At 46.6% G+C, this 21223-nt stretch overlaps 2 protein-coding genes across 4 annotated transcripts in view; one reads left to right on the forward strand and one right to left on the reverse strand.

Annotated features, from left to right (window-relative positions):
* The first annotated feature begins 614 nt into the window (after positions 1-614).
* MMGT1 (membrane magnesium transporter 1) lies at positions 615-9005 on the forward strand. Its single transcript, XM_081897040.1, has 4 exons — positions 615-775; positions 4166-4218; positions 5041-5144; positions 6341-9005. Exons 1-4 carry the CDS (start codon positions 694-696, stop codon positions 6501-6503), a joined length of 402 nt encoding a protein of 133 aa, XP_081753166.1. The 5' UTR covers positions 615-693; the 3' UTR covers positions 6504-9005.
* A 3786-nt stretch (positions 9006-12791) lies between these two features.
* The window catches only part of LOC309361771 (integrator complex subunit 6-like), a 37111-nt gene continuing 28679 nt past the window's right edge, over positions 12792-21223 (reverse strand). For 2 of the 3 annotated variants that reach the window (XR_014164626.1, XR_014164627.1), the window contains 7 exons: positions 20568-20691; positions 19762-19904; positions 19382-19613; positions 15052-15450; positions 14228-14321; positions 13525-13915; positions 12792-13139 (listed from right to left, as the gene is read on the reverse strand). Coding sequence is in view for 1 of the 3 variants with exons in the window: in XM_081896916.1 (XP_081753042.1) it covers positions 13816-13915; positions 14228-14321; positions 15052-15450; positions 19382-19613; positions 19762-19904; positions 20568-20691 (1092 nt within the window). In the remaining 2 variants the exon portion in view is untranslated. Of the gene's footprint in view, positions 13916-14227; positions 14322-15051; positions 15451-19381; positions 19614-19761; positions 19905-20567; positions 20692-21223 lie in introns of all 3 variants that reach the window. The other variant, XM_081896916.1, reaches the window with a different exon arrangement.

Here is a 21223-nt window from a genome sequence, read left to right on the forward strand (position 1 = left end):
CAAGTTGTGGGTGTTTTATATCTAAAAAAAACTGGTGTGAATGTTTTGGCTGTTTTTAAAATGCTTGTGAATTATTTTTAACGGCCGCTTTAAGTTGGTTTAAATGTTTGCTCTTGCTGTGTCTGCCATCTTGTGCTCCTTCGGCAGGAATAGGACCCGGATTAGTAATAACTGTTTTATTATGTTTCTTCATGGCCTGCTTGATGCTGTTGTCTTTTTCAATTTAAAAGTTCCCCTTGCTTTGTATATGGATATTTATCGGTTATGGGAAAGGCGCTTGGTGACAAGAGGAGAACAGGAAGAGGCGCTGAGGGCGAAGAAAAGAGGCGCCATAACTCATCCCCTCAGAAACTCGGGTGCGACCGAGCCAAGAGAGACTCAGGCGGCGAAGAAGGGCGTGTGGCGCAGCCATTGGCAGGCCCACCTGAACTCGGCCCCGCCCACATCAGCCGATTCGCGCCGCCGCCACCAGCAGCGGCCCCGCCTTCCTCCTTCCTCTCTTAGGCGAGCGCTTGCTTGAGAGGCTCCCACCAGCCTCCGCTGCGCATTACGTCATTCCTGCGCGCCGATCGGCGAAGGCCCGACTCCTCGCGTCGCATCGCGTTCGCGTCTTAGCTCTCGCCGGAAGCTTCCCGCTGGCCTTTCGTGCGCGTGCGCGGCCCCGGCAGTGCCTGTGAGGGAACGAGGCAGACGATGGCGGCCGCCTCTCTGTGGAAAGGGCTGGTCGGCGTCGGACTCTTCGCCCTGGCGCACGCGGCCTTCTCCGCCGCGCAGCGTGAGTGGCTCCGGCTTCCGCCTGCGGCGGCAGCGCCCCGTCCCCTCGCCCTACGCGCATGCGCACCCTGGCGGAGGGGGTGTCCTGGTGGGCTTCGGCGCCCCCCTCGCCGCCCGGCCCAGCCCCCTCCTGGGAAGGGGCGGGGGGCGCCGAGGGTTCCCAGGCGGGGCGGGGGCGCGAGCAGGACGTGTCTTCTGGAATGTGCCGCCTCCCTGGGGGGCAGGGGGGGTCCCAAGGGCCGCTCGGGTTCCTGGCTGGCCCGGGGCCGCCAGCGTTTCCCCGCCTCACCTACAGGGAGGGAGGGAATTCCGCCTGCCGCGGTTAGAGGAAAGGGAGGAGGTCCGTGTCGTAAATTGCGAGGGTAGAATTAACCAGTGCCGGATTTACGTATAAGCTCAACAAGCTCTAGCATAGGGCCCCACTCTTTTGGGGGGTCCAAAAAATTTAAGGGGGGAAAAACCTGGATGTACATTTCCAAAATATAAGTTCAACAATTACTTTGATAAAATACATATTTTGTTATATGCAAATGGCTTTAGATACCTATGAGGTCCATAAATTACCATATAGCATATACTCAACACAAAAAACAGCAACAATTTGTTGTGGACAAAGGACAGCTGGACATACCAAGGGCCCCATTACCTTCAGGAGCTTATAGCTTAGGGCCTCATCGTGCCTAAATCTGGCCCTGACCACCACGGAGAAGAACGTGGCTGTGCAGCATGGGAATTGTGGTAGAGTTGGAAGGGGATCCCGTGGGACATCCAGGGCAAAGGCAGGAGCAGTTTGTAGGCACAATCCTGCTCTGGTTGACTGCGTTCAGTAGGGCTTGCTCTCGAGTAAGGGTGCATAGGGCTGTAGCCTTGCTGTGGGTGAAGCTTACGCTGATTGGAGCCCGCAACTTTTTTCAGGTGTGTGAGACATCAGGAGATAGAATTTTATGAGATGCTAGTGAAATACCCATTATTACGTATGGCAGCCATTGGAACCTGGGAGGGATGGATTGTTGCCTCCTCACATTCCCAGATACTGAGCATTGTACGCATTCCCGGTACCATCCTGATTTCTGGTTTTTGTCCATGCTTGACTGTGGTGGGAAAATGTCAGACCTTATCTTAGGCTGTGCAGTTGTTGGATCCCAAGACCTTAAAAAGAACAGTCCACAAAAGGTTTCTCTGATCTCTGTAGCACTATGATGGTGAATGGCACTTGGTGAAATTTTGCCTTTATGTTCGTCTCTTAGAATTCTAAGCCTGGCAGTGACTTTTAATGGGTGGAAATGGAACTTGATGTGGAAAGACTATGGGGTGGAATAGGAGTGCCATTAGAAGTCAAGGGGATCAGTTGGATCGGTGTGACACCAGCGTACACTGTGGGAGAGAGGTTGGGAGAACTAGGCTGGTGTTAGGATAAAGGCAGCTGGTGAGTAGCAGGTGCTTGACTAAGGCAATAGGGAATAGATGTATCAAGTATGATGTGGAGACTGTTTTTGTCAGTTGTGTGAATGAAGGGAGTCTTAAGCTCAGCAGGTGGTGGTCATCTCAGCAGAAGTGCTGGATTAATCATGCAACTCCTGATGCAATGTGTTGCTTGATCTGGTCTCTACATCTGTAATTTGTACGCCAGATGAGCTAACAGTAACCATGCAAATCCCTTCAGGGTTATGTGCGTCAGTATGAATCCCCCAGATACAGCAGTCAAGATTTTAATGGGAACAGCTTGTTGGGAACATATCTAACCAGTTTTGTAATACAGTGGTACCTCGGGTTACAGACGCTTTAGGTTATAGACTCCGCCCACCCAGAAATAGTACCTCGGATTAAGAACTTTGCTACAGGATGAGAACAGAAATCGTGCGGCGCCAGCGGGAGGCCCCATTAGCTAAAGTGGTATCTCTGGTTAAGAACAGTTTCATGTTAAGAACGGACCTCCGGAATGAATTAAGTACTTAACCTGAGGTACCATTGTATCTAGATTGGTTACTGGTTTGCTTCGAAACTCTGTTCAAGTTGTTGGTTTTAACCTTGGAAACTCATAATTGCTTGAGACTCTGGTCCCTAAGGTTTGCCTTCTCCCACATCAGCCTTCAGTAAGATCTACTGAGGCCCCTCTGAGAGCCACCACCATTAAAAGTAATGTGGGCAATAATGAAGGAGAGGGTTTTCTCATATGTGGCAGGCCAGTTGTAGAGTATAATTTAAAGTAGTATTGGGGAATGCTGTATTTTAGAAGATACTTCATGTTTTGCTGCTTTAATTGCTATTTCACATGTGCATTCTGCTGTGTTGACTACTTTTCATTATATATTATTTTATTTAAAAATTGCATTGCATACCACTCTAGGATAAATATTAAGAAGAGTAGTATAGAAATACCAAAAATGGATGAGTAGCTGGGCTAGTAATTTCATGGGCCTCTCCTGGAACTGTCAAACAATGGGTTTTGGTGACTGGACTGGTGGCATGCTGCCAGACCTTGGCCTAGTAGTCCATAAAATACTTGGATTGAAGGCAGCCAATGTGAATTCCCCATTTGTATCTTTTTGCTCTAACATAGATTGTAATCTGTGGGGCAGGGACAGATTCTCTCTGATATGGGCACTTGGACACTGTTCAAGTAACCAGTTAAAATAGTACGGTATCGGCTTGTCACCCCAACTCTATATATGTGTACTGACACCCTGGCCAACAAACATGAGTGACTGCTGACATAGTACCAGTTGTAACATTTTCAGCTTAGTTGTGAAATTGCATTGTGAATTTGCACAAACTCCCATATTTCTGGATCAGGGCAGTCAGTTGAACAGGAGAAGCTAGATGGTGGAGTGATTTGTTTCTGTTGCTGGCAGTGATTCCCTGTTATGACAAGTTTGGGAGAACAGTTTAATATGCATACTGAAGCAACATAGACTGGTTGCCTTTAGTTGAAATAGTGATTAGTGGTTGTCTAAATGAGCTTGAGGCCTTTCTGTAAGATACGTGAGGAGAAGGGTCATGGCATGCAGAAAGTCTGTGGTTCAGTCCCAGACATCTCCAGGTATGTATGGGCAAGACCTGACTGAAGCCCTGTAGAACTGTTGCCAATCCTTGTGGACAAGTGCACTAAAGAACTGACTTGGAATACGGCAGCAGAGAGCTACCAGTGATTCTCTTGCATTACTCAGTTATAGCTGTTGGACACATTTCTCTTGTGTGCACTATGGAGATTAGTTAATCCACCAAGGCAAGATTTGAAGATCTGATTAATAATCAGAAAGAGAAACTGAGGTGGAGGTGGCTTTTTACCTGTAGTGGAATTGATAGAAAACCCAGCTGTGTGGCCCCTTTTTTGCTCCGTGAACATAGAAAGGAAATCAGATTAATTTACCAGCATGTCTTCATTTTGCAGATCGCTCCTACATGAGATTAACAGAAAAGGAAGATGAAACTTTGCCAATAGATGTAAGTTAAATGTTCTTTTTCTTTCAGTGATGCAAGTGCTGACTTGACTGTGATCCATAAGATGACACATTTCCTTTTAAACTAGTATGGTTGCAATGGAATAAGGTGGGGGGATGAAACATTCAGGAACAAATTAAACGTTTTCACTGGCTTGTGGACTTGTATGGATAGTGTACTGTGTAACTTAATTCTGGCTTTTGTTTTTTACTTTGCCCTGTTTCTACAAACTGAATCTGAGCTCGTGTCACCATGCTTCTTCCCCTAATCTGCAGCCTGCATTGCAGTGTGACTGAGATTCATCTGAAATTTGGCATCTTCCTCTTCTTCCTTAGCAGCATTCCTTTAGGAATTGCCACTCTCTCCAGTCAGTTCTTTGAAAGCCTCTGCTTTACTCCCCATACTCTGCAGAAGAAATAGCCTCTCCCTCTAGCATTTGGCAGGTATTTCTTTGCATGGAGCTGTTGTGTGGTATCTGCTATCCACTTTCCAGCCTAATGTAATCATCCTTCAAAAATTATTACGTATCAGTGTGAGGCATCCTACCCATTCCCACCCACCTCTGCCCCTCCTCCTTTCCACACTAGAGGACTAGATAAGGTTGAGAAGTAGTTGCCAGGCTCATGCCTATTCAGCCATGTAAATAACTTGAGGTGTCTCAAGTCCAAAATTAATCCTGCTGCATTGCACATTTCTGAAGCCGTGAGATTTCCCATCTTGAAAAGCACAGTGGTTGGATATTTAAGACCAAACATGAGGGGGAATTCTATTAGTAGTATTTTACTTAAGTCACTCAAGTGCTGTTTACTTTTTAATTTGTTACAGATAGTGCTTCAAACACTGTTGGCCTTTGCGGTTACCTGTTACGGCATAGTACATATTGCAGGGGAATTTAAAGACATGGATGCTACTTCAGAGCTGAAGAATAAGTATGTTTTTACCCATTTCTTTCTGCTGGCATTATTACTTTGTTCAGTGCTTTGCTTTTTATTCTTCCCCCCACCCTTTACATCAGGCAGTCTTCCAGTTCTGTTTAAAGAGGAGGGTTTCTCTCTCCTGATCAATTAGAAGACGTTTAGCAGTTGTTATTTCATAATTTGCACAATGCTGTAAGATTGAGAAACTACAGCTTGCTGTACTTCCCTCTCACACATGGCAAAGTTAAAAGAAACCTGTTCTATGCTGCATATCTATTAGTAATTGTTATTATTGGATTTATTACTTACTTTTTCTTTGCTACTGCAACTCAAAGCAACTTACACACATTAAAACCAGGGGTGTGGGGGGGTGTATCCCCACCCACTCTAAAAGACCAGATAGTTAAGGGCCAGATGCCTGGTTAAAAAGGAAAGTTTTTGCCATGTTGACTATGAAAGCTACATGATTAGCAGGTATCCACCATCTGAATATCAGCAGAAAAATAGGAAGGCTGTAACCTTCATGCCCAATTCCTGTTGGACTCTTGTGGGAAGCAGGAGGAAGGAACAGATGGCCGCTTGATCCAGCAAGACTCTTCATGGGGTGATGGGAGCCAAAGGGAGATTGCTCAGGAAGCGGTGGAGATCATTGAGAAAATGGTAGAACAGGCTCTTCAATTAACGCATCCTGGACTTCTGCTGCTTTTTCTGCCTCCCATTATCCTACCAGGCACTGGCCTTAACTCCATCTTATTGCCACATTTTTGGTAGCCATCTTTGGCCTGGCCCCAGCATCCTTCTCTGTCTTGATGCCCCAGTGTGGTTCCTGTGGTTTGTCACCCCTGCTGCTGCTGCTGCTGCTGCTACTGCTACTTCTAGCTAAGAACAGATCATATTTTTATCTTGGAATTTGATTCTTATCTCTCTGCTTGCCTCCATTGCACTGTGTGTGTTTGCTGTTGCTGGTTTTTTCATGTGATTTTAATTTTGATAAGCTACCCTGAGCATTGCATATTCGTTTGAAGGGTGGAATAGAAATTCTTACTAGTATTGGGGCAGGAGGCCAAGTTTGAACTTTTTAATATGTCGAAGGAAGATCTGAAGGTAACCTTGATTATGGCATTTTAACCAGAATAGGACTGTGAATTAACAGTTATGATTTGTTGCAAATTGCACTTCTCTCCTTTTTGTTCTGCTTTTTGTTTCAGGACATTTGACACATTAAGGAACCATCCATCCTTCTACGTTTTTAATCACCGGGGCAGAGTATTATTCCAGTCCCCAGATACGGTCCATTCTTCCTCCAGCAGGGATGCTTTGTCGTCTAGCGCATCGCTGAAGTTGCGAAAATTCGAACCTCTTCGCCGTTAAAGATTTTTACAGATTATTCTAAAAATAGAACAGGACACTGAGCTGTAACATTGGAGTTGGGGGTGTAAACACTTTTATTTTATTTCTGGAGCAGTATTTATATTGATCATCCAGACTTTATAAATATATATATATATATAATTATTAAAAAGGACCTTCTTCAAACACTGTTAATGACAATGACTGAATTTTGAATTGGCAAAACAGTGTAAATTGTTGCTAGAATTATGCTGTGAAACATCACTTTACTTTTTGTCTATTAGCCCACCATCATGGTTGATTCGAATTTAGTGAAAGCAAATTCTTTATTTCCAAAAAGCAGGTGATTGTTTTAATGCCACAGATGAGCACAGAAGAAAGGGGTATTGGCTTATGCTGCTGTTCTGTTGAATGCTGAGGAAGGGGCTGCTTTGTGTCTATCCCTTCCCTCCCATCCTTAACACAGAAGACAATGGTGATTGTGTTTCTTTCCTGTCTTCAGCACTTTGGCTGAAGTAATGTGGTTGCTGTTATGACCAGCATCAGAGACATTCAGACAGGCGGTTCTGAAGTCGGAGCTTTACCCAAACTGTTGCCAGGGACACAAAAGCTCCCTTCGTTTATTGCTCAGTGTCCTTGAGCTACCTTGAAATGCTCACAGGTTTTGAAAGGAAATGGATCATTTTTGAGAGCCATTGGAGATCTCACTGGGGGTTAGGCAGGAAGGATGCTTACATCCTTACTACACAATCTGTAGTCTCATCCACTTTACACCAAGCTCCTGCTAATTGTAGCAAGTGCTGGCTGTTGCCTAAGCTGGGAGCAAGGTGGATCGCAGCAGGATTACTGCTGCAAAGCAGGAGGGCTATACCTGAGGAAGGGCTGCAAGTCTGGGTGAGGATGGGACTGCTACATGAGCAAGTGGCTTATAACGTACAAGGATCTCAGGGACTGCTTAGGATGTCTGTCTTGAGATGCCACAAGGCTGTTCAGTTTGTTCTTGTAACATGGACAAGTTGTTTCCTGACTTTCTGCTCAGAAGGGTGCATTTTAATCCAGCTCCCTCCATTTAGAAGTGTGCACTCTCACTGAAAACGTAGGACGAAGTTTGTCCAGAGGTGGGAGAGCTGCTTTGCTTTTGTTTAAACAATTTACCCCGTTTGTCTTGTTTTTCCACTTTGCTGCATTGCTCTTTTGCTAATGGCATCTCCGAGTCACCTGCCTTGGAGCATGTGGGGTGTTTAAGCAGAGGGAATAGATTCCTGTCAATTCACTAAATTTAGTTTGTCTCCATGTTTGTTTGCCATAGATTTAAACTGGTTGGAGTGGGCTGCAGGAAAGCTGTCCGTCTCTCCTTGGCTGCAATGGCGTGTTTACATTTTACTTTTTCTGCAGTGAAAGAAAGGTGCCCCATCCACTTGTGGCAGCACAGTATAGGCGCATGGGCATCAACTGCTGGTGCACTTGTGATAGAATAAAACAATGCATTCCACCCAGTATGGTTTGCTCTTTTCTCTGCATGGGGGTTCCTGGTTCCACAAAAGGCACCCTAACCACAGGAGTCAGGATGGTTGAGCTGTGAATGTAAAGAAGACATGGCCTTGTTTAAACTCAGATTGCTGCTTGTCCATGGAAGTTGTTTTAGTGTTACAGTCCCCCCCCCAAGTACACGCAGTGGCAAACTGAACATAAAGTCTGTTGTTATGTTATGGCCTTACTGTTCCCTACCATCCCTTGTCCTGGAGTGAAAACTCCTGCTCTGTAAAACCTGAAACAGTGCTTCAGAACTAAGCACGGAGAATAGCAGCAGGTGGGATCTCCTTTTCTTGACGAGAGGCTGCAGGTCTTATGCTTCACCTACTTGATGGTTCACTTTAATATTTCCTTTAAAGCCAGTGAGGGTCTCCCAGCACATTTTCAGAATTACAGCTGCTACTGTTGGGAGTTAAGAGCCAAGTTTTTCTTGACCCTGTATTGGTGATCTGGGCTGCATAAAAGGATCTTGTCCCTTGTGGTAACCCGGCTCCCTGTGGATCTCATTGCATAAAATTGAGGTGGGGTGAGAAAAGTACCCAATCCAATCTTGCAGCGCAGTCCTGAATGTTTGCTAGGAAAAGGTTGCACAGTGCAGTGGAGCTTGTGGGCTAGTGGCTGTGCATAAGAGAATGGCTGGTGTCACAGGTGTCCTTCAGTTTGAACTCCCCTCCCCCTGTCTTAGTACCATGTATGAAAATCATTTTCAGCTAAACTCTCCTTATTAACCAGGTGCCTACAAACCTGGCAAGAACCTGCTTTGGGTTGCCAAAAAGGCTCCATCACAGCAGGGCATCGCTGCATGAACGGAGTCCTCCCCATGTTTGTGTTTTAAGTTTGCAACCTATTGAATGCCCTTTGGGCATTTAAACTTGCAAGGAGTAGCAGCTTGAACCTCCAGCATTGACATTAACTATCACGTGTGCAAAAGTTGTTCTTTCATTTTTGATCTTGCATTGCCTAATAAAGAACCAACATCCTTAAAAAGCACATGGGGTATGAATTCTTTTCTTCAAGGATTGAACTAAGAAAAATGCCACTTTTATAAAGCTGAAGGGTGGTTTTAAATACACCCATTATTTTCCCTTTTATTCGAAAAAGGCTTGTGTTTTACTGCACTTGCTGCTGTACTGGATTGAATTTGCCTTCTGGTTTGCATAGAGCAGTGGTGGTTGGCAACCTTTTTAAGCCCACAGGCACAACAAAGGTAGAAGACTCCTGGATGGTTAAGTCCAGTCAAAGGTGACTGTGGGGTTGCGTCGCTCATCTCGCTTTCAGGCCAAGGGAGCTGGTGTTTGTCCACAGACAGCTTTCTGCGTCCTGTGGCCAGCAGGACTAAACCGCTTCTGGCACAACGGAACACCATGATGGAAACACCGTTTACCTTCCCGCCACAGTGATACCTATTTATCTACCTGCACTGGTGTGCTTTCAAACTGCTAGTTTGGCAGAGGCTGGGACAGAGCAATGGGAGCTCACCCTGTCATGGGGATTCGAACCGCCAACCTTCCAATTAGCAAGCCCAAGAGGCTCAGACCACAGCGCCACCCGCGTCCCTTCTACAGGCACAGTAGAAACATGGGCTACTATAGAACACTTTTCCCAGGCCTTATTTCAGGAGGAAGACATTGCCAGGAAAGCATGCAAGCAACTGAATCCTAGTGCTACTGTTAGAAGCCCATGACTTGAATTCTCTGTACAAAAAGCTTACCTGTTTTTTGAAAAGCTAGCATTACTTCCCACCATCTGAGTTGGCAACTTCTTTTGAATATGTAAGATTTTTTCAGTATAAGATTATTGAGGCAGGCAGAGCTCCAGCTTTAGCCTGAAGTAGCAGCATAGGAGCAGCTCCTCTATTTGAGACACCCCCACTAGAATTTTATAAATAGCAGCTAAATTAGATAGCTGTGGCCGTGTCTGTTTACGCCAGGGGTAGGCAACTTAAGGCCCGGGGGCCAGATGTGGCCCAATTGCCTTCTCAATCTGGCCCGTGGACGGTCTGGGAATCAGCATGTTTTTACATGAGTAGAATGTGTGCCCCTCTGGGTTATTTGTGGGGCATAGGAATTTGTTCACTCCCCCCCACCAATATAGTCTGGCCCACCACATGGTCTGAGGGACGGTGGACCGGCCTATGGCTGGAAAAGGTTGCTGACCCCTGGTTTACACCCTCACAGGTGAGAGGAAGTTCTAAGGAGCTGCTATTCTAAAGCTCAATTGCAATACACAAAATGCATTTTCCCGTCTCTTGGGATAAAAGTAGTGGTTGAGTTTTGATAGCAACACCAACCCTTTCTCTGCGACATGCCTCTCCCTTGTATTGGTACCACTGTATTATGGCAAACAGCCATGCAGAATACACCTAATTTGCCTAGCAAGTAAATTTTAACATAGTTGAAATTGCCTGCCTAGCCAGTAATTCCGATGAACTCTGCTTACTAAACTTAAAATCTGTTCCAACTCATTAGTTAGCACCATTAGCTAAGGAGCGATAACAGCCAGCATGCAAGTAGTTACTCCATACTCCACACTGAGAACTAGCAATCTGATAAATCAGGGATGTGGTACCTGCTTTTCTCTTGAGACTGCAATTTCCATCCGCCCCACCCAGCTTGGCCAGTGGTCAGGGAGGAGGGAACTCTTGTCCAGGAGCACGGGGACAGCCATATGCTGTTCCTCAGTAGAAAGTTTTCATGGAAGCCTTTTGAAGACAGGTGTAAGCTGCAGTTTTTCAATCTAAACCAGACTTCTTATTTGTTCCAAAGTTGCTTTAAACAAGTTTGTCTACAGGTAAAAAATGGGCAATCAAGTATTCCCTCATGTAAACATTTTCTCAAAGATAATGCATGGTAGTGGCGGCTGTAAAAATAAGACCTGCACACATGAATGATTCAAATTTGGACTCGCAGCTAGTTGGGTATGTACTGCAAATCTTGAAATATTTTGTCACCAGTTTACTTAAGCAGAGGTGTACTCTGCAGTACCCAAATTTGTGTTTTGCCACAGGACCTCATTGCTCCCATCACACTTAGTAGAAGTGAGGTCCCAATTTCTTCTGGTCTGAGGCCTTTAGCACGGAGGCTGTCAGCTTTCACATGCCAGCATGGTTAATAGCATGCCTCTCCAAAGTTTAAGAAGTTAGGAATTTTTAAAGCTAAACAGAGCAGGCAGACGCCCCTGTGCATGAGGCAACATCAAAATGCAGATGTGCATTAGACAGTCTACTTCAAAATAAAAGAACCGCTGCAACTGGTCATCTACAGAGGTGACATCTTAATTACTTGTCTCAACTCCCATTGTCTACCGCCTACTGAATCTCCCCTTCCCTCCCTAGAGATGTTTAGGGCAAAGCAGAGCAGCTGAAGATTACTTCAGTGCAGGAAAATGAGACAAACTACACAATTAGGGTTTTATTTTTAGCACTCACGTGGGTATGTGTTTTGTGCATGTGTCTTCTACCATGATTCCAGGGAGAGCCCTGCCTTGTTTTGCCAATACCAGCCTGCAGAACTGGCAAATTGTGTTCACACAAGATGAGCCACCAAAAGGACCTAGCTTCAGAGAAATTATGTCCACAACCAGTATCTGTCAGCCAAGGTTATCCTTAGCCAAAAGCACACATGGCCAATGGCCATGAAATGGGAGAGCAGCTCAAGTCTTTAGAAGGTTCTGCTCATGATTAGACCAAATTGGGAATGGGTTTCTGCTAGAGAAACACACACCAGCTTGTTCACACATAGGGTTCTGGAAGATAAATCAAGTAAGTATGAAAATGTACTTCAGTATGTTGCCTCAAGTCAACAGGGCCCCCATCTTCATTTGCTTTCCCTTTATCTCCTCACCATTCCTTGCCCTTCTCCAGCCTCTGTTTAAGACTACAACTCCCATCTGTCCATGCACAATATGGTTGTGCTGGCTGGAGTTGATGGGGGTCATCAGTTGTAAAAGGCTGCGCTCTCCCACTGCAAAAGGGCGGGGGGGGGGTCATGAAGAATCCAAGGCCTTGCTCTGTCAGAAGAACAAATCTGAGAAGTGACTTATGAAGACTGCTGTGTAGCTGTCCTGGAATCAGCACACCAGATGAGTAATGCCAAGTCTTTTGTCATCGCAGTGGCTTATCTTTTGCCTTTGGATTTTTCCTTTATCCAATTTTGGCTCAGCCAGCAATTACAAAGCAGCAAGTCAGTCAGCTTAAAAGATTACTCAAAGCATGGCTTCAAACACTCTCTGCATTAAGTCTTTCCAACAGAGAGCTGGCAGGTTGGGACAGCAGGGGGTTTATGACAGCACCAGAGTCAGGCCATAGTGCATCCAAGTACCGACACTAAGTGTTAAGAATGGCAGAAAGGTCAGTTATCAGACAAGTTCAAATTCAAAACTGAAGCTCTGTTGCTTCAAAGCAGGGAAGACTGGGCCTAATGTAAGGAGCTTCGTATCCCATTGAAGGGCCCAAACAAAAAGTCATTAGCATCCAAGGCAAGGAGAAGAAGGAGTCACCCCACTCCTGGCACCACCATGGAATGCAAAGGGACAATCTGCCAGTAACTGAAGAACATAATGTGGAAAGTCAGGTGGCAACTATAGTCAAAGCAAACCATGTGAACCAGCTCCTCCTGCAAAGAAGAAATGTGCATTCCAAGAGTTAAAGTGGTCTTTTGGAGGAAGGAGGGAAGACAACAGCAGGGGTCTTCTGTGTTTGGGGTCTTTTGTTTCTTGTGCTTGCAGGCAACTGGGATTACCAGAGATTCCTCATCAGCACCTCATTCAGATTAGGCATTTCTTAGGAAACCATAAAATGATTTTTATTATTTACAAGTGCTAAAAAAATTCATCTCTCATACACACACACACTCTGTTTGATATATCAAATTAAGGATCTGGTAAACAACACTGTCCAAAATAATCTCTTTTCATATGAACATTTAAGAAGTAAAACACACACACACACACACACATAATATTTGGGGGACAGGGATTGTTTTTGTTTGTTTTTTAAAAACCCCAAAGTTTCCTTCTAAGCGCTTCCAAGGCCAAGTCCACGTGAAGAGTCTCCGTCCTCCTCACAAGATGAAAGAGAACTGAAGTCAGGACCTGGGGAGCCTCAGGCACGCGCTTTCATAAAGTCTGCAGACAAAAGAGAAGAGAGGCTGAGGTAGGTTGCTTAGCGGCTACCAGGAGCAGCAGTCACAGGCCTCTTGACCACTTTTCCTCAACCCAGTTTCAGCAGCTGCTTTACTCTCAAATTCAATGTTACCCTGAAAACTCATGCCTGGGTCGGCTGCCAGTTCTCAGGAACTTTTGCCTTCGTGTCTGTAGCAGCAACATGCACTACCATCACGAAGGGATTTCTCTCTCTCCTCTTTTTTTTCCTTTTTCAACATAGGCTCTCTCCAACACAAGCGCAGATAAAACGTATGCATTTTTGTTTTACCAGATTCGACCTGCTGCCTAAAGCAGCTCTTTAAAAAGTGTCTTAGAACAAAGGTTCAAATGAGTAAATTCTCATCACCTGCGGCAGAGGGCAGCACTGAGTGTTTTTCTTCAGCCCATTGAGCAGATCAGGCCCTTCAATGTGAGGTGGGGAGGGAGGACGCCAGACCCCCTGCAGCAAATCCATCAAGGTCACAGCTCAGTTTCCATTGAGAGGCTTGCAAGCATAAAAACTCCACCCTTCTTCTCAGACTCCAACAGAAAAGCCGCCTGAGTGCCAGGGGCAGCTGCCGCCACGTCCTCTTCCGCTCCTCTGCAACACAGCAAACTTGTTCTCCCTGGCCCATGCACTCGTCTTGCTGGGGCATTATTATCTACTGTTGACATGATTAACTCTGTTGTGCAGGCTGTTGAACTCTATTTCCTCTAGTATTCTCTCTAAGTGCTGAATTAACACCCGTTTTTTAAACCTAAGAGAAAGAGGGGGGGAAGGGGAGCAATTTAATGTGGGTTTTGCACTTCTGTTCCAAGTTCCCCCTCTGAAACAAACAACTGCCTCTGCATTACTCTGCAGAACACATGCAGGGCCTAGGCTCACACACTCCTGTGCTTGGAATGTTAAGTCCTCCCATCAACCCAGAAGCAAAAGAGGTTTCTCCCACCATCAAAGGCGGTGGTTTCAAAGAACATCATGCAGCACAACAGGCAAGAAGCAAACAGGCCACTATCAGAACACATGCACATATCTGCTCAAGCTTTGAACATGTCATCTGGATACAAACCTTGCTGCTTCCTTGATAGCAAATTCAATGAAATATTTTTGAATTTCAACAGGGCCTTGAACTTCTTCAAGGAGAGAGAAAATCTTTTCGAAATCTACAATTAAAAAACAAAACAAAACGTGAGATCATGGTAGCATTGGTAAGTCCATCAGAATCCTGCCCTCAACCCTGCCCTGTGCTTCCAAGCAGTGGCTGCTATCTCAAACTCTCCCATGGTGGAATCTTTGCCCTTTTCAGACCCTCAGTGTCCTCCTAAAGGCCACTCCTCTTCTCTCCTGGGGCATAGCTGTTTGTGCAGGATCACATGGGACAAGCCTGGAGATAAATGAGTCAGTCTGCTGCCTCGACTTGACCCTCCTCATTGGAGAAAAGACACTTTCTCCTGCTAGCACCGATTTCCTCCTCTTCCCTTTGTAACAGCACCCCACACCAAACTGACAAATCACTTTCTCTCATGGTCACGTTCCACAGGTTTCTAAATGTGAATTCCACTATGATAGGCAGCTGCTGCCATTTACAGATGAACTCAACAATTACATTTCTGCCAACTCTTAAAAAAAGGGGGATCCTCACAAATTCCAAAAGGTGCCAAGCAAGACTGGCACCATAGCAAATGCCCCCCGCCCTCCCTGGAACTGAAGTGTCCCTGCAATAAATGATAGCGGCGGAGACTGAAATACCACGAGCTTCATCAGAGCCGCCTCCCATTTCACAACTGTGAAAAGTCGAGAGACTGCTTTTGGCTGCCCTGGTGCTCTTTCTGGGTCGATGGGAGCAACGCAGGACCTCCCTTCGGACAACCCAGCCCCCTCTCCAACACTCACTTCTCCCGGGCTTCCGGACCTCCTTCATCACTTTGATTTTGATCACTTCGTTGCTCCCTTCGAACATGCTGGGCGTGATTTTCACTGAATGGGGTGTGGTCCCGGGTGCGGATCCTGGCAGGAGTTTTGGGTCCCCTGAAGACACACTGTAGCTGACAGGTCTGCGAAGCAGGGAGCTGGCGACAGGCCTGAGGTCCAATCCGTCTTCCCCGAGGCAATTCAGCTCACCGGAGAGGGAGTCCACCTCGTTGGGCAGGTCGTCATCCATCAGGGCTGCTGGGGGCGGGGGGATCAAGGCCATCATGGGCACAGGCAGCCCGTCTCCCTGCTTGTCCAGGGACTGGAAGTGTTCAGCTTTCTTCTCACCGTTGCCATCCGGGACCATATTGCTATTTGCATCTGCCAGAAGAAAGAGCTCTCTTAGGGAAGTTTCCTAATGCTCACAGGCACGCCCAACCAGCAGATCAGTGGACGTCTGTGGTAGATCACTGGCTCCCCCCCAAAAGTCAACAGCTTCGACCTGAACCCCCCAAAAGGGACTTCTTGTTCCTTAAGAAAAGCTCAGGAACTTTGACCTGAATGCCCCAAAAGGGGCCTCCCCGAACCCCTTAGGGATCTCCTTCTCCCTAAAAAAAGCTCAACAAAAGGTGGTAGATCACTGCCAGTCTTCAACTCCGTGAGTAGATGGCAGTCTCTTGGGAGTTGGCCACCCCTGATTGTGTTTTTAATATTTGGTTGGGAGCCGCCTAGAAAGAAAGATAGATAAAACTTTATTCGCATTAGCCAATGGGCCATAGCAACATAAAACAAACAATATATATAATTAAAAAGACAACAACGGGTAAAGAGGGCCGCCTGCAGTGGCAGGGAAAACCCAGCAGGATGGGCTGGGGTAGAAATAATAAATTATTAGTATTAGTAGTAGCTAAACACACAGCAGAAGGCACCTCCTAGGCAGCTCAAGATCCAACGTCTAGCAATGGGAGCACCACAGCAGAAAGCAAAAAATATGACCTTGAAAGGATGTGGGGAAAGTAATTTGATAGTTAATTACACAGTTAATCAGTCAAGAAACAAAACTAGCTAGGCTGCATTTAAACAACTCTTTCGTCAATGGTAAGGTGTAGCATGAATTAATTTTGATGGCAACCAACAGGAATGGCACCTGTGATTTAAAAAACAACAACCAACCTTTTGAGCCCTAATGGCCCTAAGATCAAGGTATCTAAAGGACCCACCCCAGGTCTCTTTGCTCCCAGGCAAACCAGGCCTGTTTCCTTACAGTGGTGGCCAAACTTGGCCCTCCAGCTGTTTTGGGACAATTCCCATCATCCTTAGCTACTGGTCCTGTTAGCTAGGGATGATGGGAGTTGTACTCCCAAAAGAGCTGGAGGGCCAAGTTGGGCCACCACTGCTTTACAAGCTCAGCTCTAGGATTCCATCAAGGTGGGAACAGGCTCCCCTTTTGTGGGCTCATCAGTGGCAACCCTTCTCTTAAAAAAATTAGCTTCTATTTTTTTTATATAGTTTGTATTTGGTTCTTAAGGGGAGAGGGTCAGGGTTGCCAGGGATTGTGCCCAGCCGACAGAGTCGCAGTGGTTTTTAGGGAGTCACTGGTTTGCACTGGGCGCCGTATTGGGAAGACCTAGTTCTCTGTGTGTTCCAGAAGCTAGGCAATAGGGGCAATGCAGGATGCCTTTCCTCCCCGCTGCACCAAGGATTCCCTGCCCGAGCTGCTTCAGGTCATGGCAGATGTTCTCCTGGAGACACCTAGTTTGGTTGGCCTAGGGGATTTTAACATCCACGCCAACACGACCTTACAAGGGGCTGCTTGGGACTTCGTGGAAAGCATGGCCTCCATGGGGCAGTCCCTGAACAAGTTTGGCCCAACTCATAGTCATGGACATGCCTTAGACCTGGTGTTCACCTCTAGTGACAGGGGTGATCTGACATTAAGTGAAACGAAAGAAGTGCTGTGGCCAGATCACTTGGACTTCTCTGCAACCCTTCCCATCTGCAAGGAGGCGCGACTGATTCGGATGGGCCACCCCCGCCACTTAATGGATCCAAATGGTTTCCAGAGAGTGGTAGGGGGTGCTTTATGCCATGCTGATGGCCTTTCAGCTGATTCCCTGGGGGGCCACTGAAATGCGGAGTTAACCAGGGTTATCAACCGCCTGGCTCTGAAGCGCCCTCTCCGATTGCATGACAGCCCCGTGGTCTCCCACAGAGCTGAGTGTGATGAAACAATCGCTGAGACGGCTAGAGCGCCGGTGGCAGAAACTCATTCTGAATTGGACCAGACACAGGTAGTGGCGATAGTGACAGCAAAGAGGACTTTCTTCGCCGCCTCTATTGCATCTGCAGAAAACAGCAGCAGGTGGTTTCTTTCAGGTGGTTCACAATTTCACGGAACCACCTTTGCCACCGGGGCCTGGGAAAGACCCCAAGATCTCCTGCAACGATTTTGCAAAGTTTTTTGCAGATAAAGTTGTTCAGATTTGGGAAGAAGTAGACTCCACCGTGGAAGCAGGGCCGGGGCGGGAGAGTGTTAGAGTCCTGTCTAGTCAAGTTGTATGGGATCAATTCCAATCTGTTCCACTCGCTTGGACGAGTGAAACCAACCACCTGTCTCCTTGATCCTTGCCCATCCTGGCTCGTGGGAAGGGCTGGGCAATGGGATCCACTGGGTGGCGAATGCTTCCCTCTGAGGACCACTGAAAGAGGCAGTCATTAAATTGCTTCTTATATCGCCCAGTCTCGAATCTTCCATTCTTGGGGAAGGTGATTGAGTGGGTGGTTGCAAAACAACTCCAGTGACGCCTGGAGGATGCAGACCATTTGGATTCCTTCCAATCAGGGTCCAGGCCTCACCATGGGACTGAAACTGCCTTGGTCGCGCCTGTCGAGGATCTCCAGTGGGCTAGGGACAAAGGTGAGAGCTGTTTCCTAGTTCTGCTGGATCTCTCAGCGGCTTTTGATACCATCGACAAGAACATCCTTCTGGACCGTCTAGAGGGGCTGGGAGCACTGTTATACAGTGGTTCCGCTCCATTCTCCTGGGCCGTGTCCAGAAAGTGGTGTTGGGGGATGAGTGTTCAGACCCCTGGGCTCTCACTTGTGGGGTGTCTGTGCCCCTCTGCTTTTTAACATCTACATGAAGCCTCTGGTAGAGATCATCAGGGGGTATGGGCTGGGCATTCAACAGTATGCGGATGATACCCAGCTCTGCCTCTCTTTCAAATTGGAACTAGTAAAGATGGTTAAGGTCCTGGAGGCGGTTGGAGGTTGGATGGTGGCTAACGGATTGAGGTTGAATCCTGACAAGACAGAAGTCCTGTTCTTCGGGGGCAGGGGAGAGGCTGGTATGGAGGACTCCCTGGTCCTGAATGGGGTAACTGTGTCCCTGAAGGACCAGGTGCGCGGCATGGGAGTCATTTTGGACTCACAGCTGTCCATGGAGGTGCAGGTCAAATCTGTGTCCAGGGCAGCTCCATCTAGTACGCAGGATGAGACCCTCCCTGCCCACAGACTGTCTTGCCAGAGTGGTGCATGCTCTAGTTATCTCCTGCTTGGACTACTGCCATGCGCTCTACGTGGGGCTGCCTTTGAAGGTGACTTGGAAACTGCAATTAATCCAGAAAGCAGCAGCCAGACTGGGGACTGGGAGCGGCCGCCAAGACCACGTAATACCAGTCTTGAAAGACCTACATTGGCTCCCAGTACCTTTCTGGGCCCAATTCAAAGTGCTGGTGCTGACCTTGAAAGCCCTAAACGGTCTTGGCCCAGTAGACCTGAAGGAGCGTCTCCACCCTCATCATTTGGCCTGGACACTGAGGTCCAGTGCTGAGGGCCTTCTAGCAGTTCCCTTCCTGCAAGAAGCGAGGTTACAAGGAACCAGGCAGAGGGCCTTCTTGGTGATGGCACCCTCCCGTCAGATGTCAAGGAAATAAACAACCACCTGATATTTAGAAGACATCTGAAGGCAGCCCTGTTTGGGCAAGTTGTTAATGACTGACCTTTTAATGTACTTTTAATCTTTTGTTGGAAGCTGCCCGGAGCATGCTTGGGGGAGGAGTTTTGTTTCAGTAAGTTAGCTTGCTTACTTATTATAGTGCTTCTGGGTATGTTTTATTACAATAGCATCAAACAGTTCAATTCCTCTGCTTATAAAAATGATTCCAGAAGACAAAACCTCAGTGCACACAAGACCAAAATTAAAAAGTTATAAAAAATGCATGTTTCACCGAAGTACACACATTGTCAAAAGCACATGAAGAGGCACACGGCAATCGCTCAGGGAGCCTTTAGGAGGCTAAGCACAAATTACCATTGAAAGCTGGCATGGCTTTGAGGGTGGTGTTGGCTGGTGCCCCTGAAGCAGAAGGGGGGCCCTTCCCACTGACATGGTTGGCTATCGCTGGTGGAGACTGGGGCCGCCTCAGCAGCGGGGACATGCTGCGCCTCCTTTTCAGAGAAGCTGGCGTGTTGGGCTCTCCTGGGCGCTTGATTTTGTTCTGAGGACCAGCGACAAACTCGTCTGCTTCATCAATCATCATGCCCTGGAAGACACATTATTACCCGTTAAGAACAATCCGCAGTGTTCTTCTTCTTCTTCTTCTTCTTCTTTTATAAGAAAGGGGCAACTCCACTCACTCACGGGCCGTGAGAAATTGCCGGGGGGAAGGAGACCCCGTGAAATCGGCCTACCTTCTTATCCTGCTTAAAAGGGTTCCCAAAAGTATGGAGTCTTTTGGGCTGGTCTGGGTCAATTTCTCGTAGAGGAGCGGGCATCATCTTGAGATATTCCTGGTAGTTCCCCATCTGAGCCACAGGAACACTATGAAGGCAGTCTGCAGCAGAAACAGAAAGGACACCACACTTCATTTCCAGAAGACTGAAACTTCCCTAAAGGCTCATTTCACGTCATGTCAATGCGGTCATGTCACCCACCATCTTGGGATTTGGATGAAACTTCTTGTACACACCCTTCCCTTATAGTTGAAAGAAATCTCCTTAAATTTCCCCCCTCTATCTCAAACGGTTTAAATTTTATAGCACTTCAAAATTTCAAAAAAATAATTATACTACTTCAAAATTTCAAAAACCTTGAGACCCTCAGCACATGTACATTTTATTTTATTTTTCTCCATAAAAAGGCATTTATAAAATCTTTTGAGTACTGGTGTATTTTTTCCTGAAATCCTCATCCTCTTATTGACCTCTGTGTAAAATTTCAAAGAGATCTGATCATTGGTTATGAAGGGAAAAACCTTGGAGCATGCTGGGAGATGTAGTCCAGGGGGTGAATTGCAAAAAAAGCACCCGAAAACAAAATGGGGGTGGGGGTGGGAATGGTGATCACGCCGATCCAAGCGGTGATTGCAGAACCATACATGGGCCGGATCCAGAGGGCGATTGGACTGGATCTGGCCCACGGACTGTGGTTTAACAGCCCCGACCTAAAGGAACCAAACTTCAACCTCAATTCAGTGCCACACCAACACGGCACCCACCTTCGTCTTGGCCAAGAATGAGCTTGTGTGTTTTCAGCAGGTTCGTCCTCATGCGGGTCAGCTGGTCTAAAAGGCTGCGGCGAGGAATATCGTAAGCGTTCCTGTAAGCCTGTGGCTTCAGATCCTGTTTGTCGTCAAAACAAAACAGATCATTTGCAAAGATGGAAGCTGCAAAGCAAGCAGTTTGTTCCCCCTTGGCACCATGTCACACCCACCTTGTTTATTTTTTAATATATATAATAATTTTTATTAGTTTTTGCAAATATTTTCAAAGTAACATTCAATTGCTATATAATATAGAAAACCTTTGGCAGCAACAGCCTGAGACTTCCCTCCTCCTCGACTCATGGTTTCCCCACTTACTATCTAATACTGCATTTTGGAATTATAATTATTACTATTAAATCCTAACTGTCAATCAACCATTTTTAAATTATAAAAAGTGGTGTCCTGGTTTGCACAAGTTTTAGATTACAAACACGTCAAACCCTGAAATGCGGTTCCCGGTTTGCAACCGTTTTTTTGGATGACAACCCTTTTTTTTGGATTACAAACAAATTTGGGGGGGAGGCCCCATCGGCGAAAGCACGCCTTGGGTTACAACCTGTTTTGGTTTACAAACGGAACTCCGGAACGGATTGTGGTTGTAAACCAAG

This window comes from Podarcis melisellensis (assembly GCF_964234715.1).
Source record: "Podarcis melisellensis genome assembly, chromosome: Z".
Lineage (NCBI taxonomy): Eukaryota > Metazoa > Chordata > Lepidosauria > Squamata > Lacertidae > Podarcis > Podarcis melisellensis.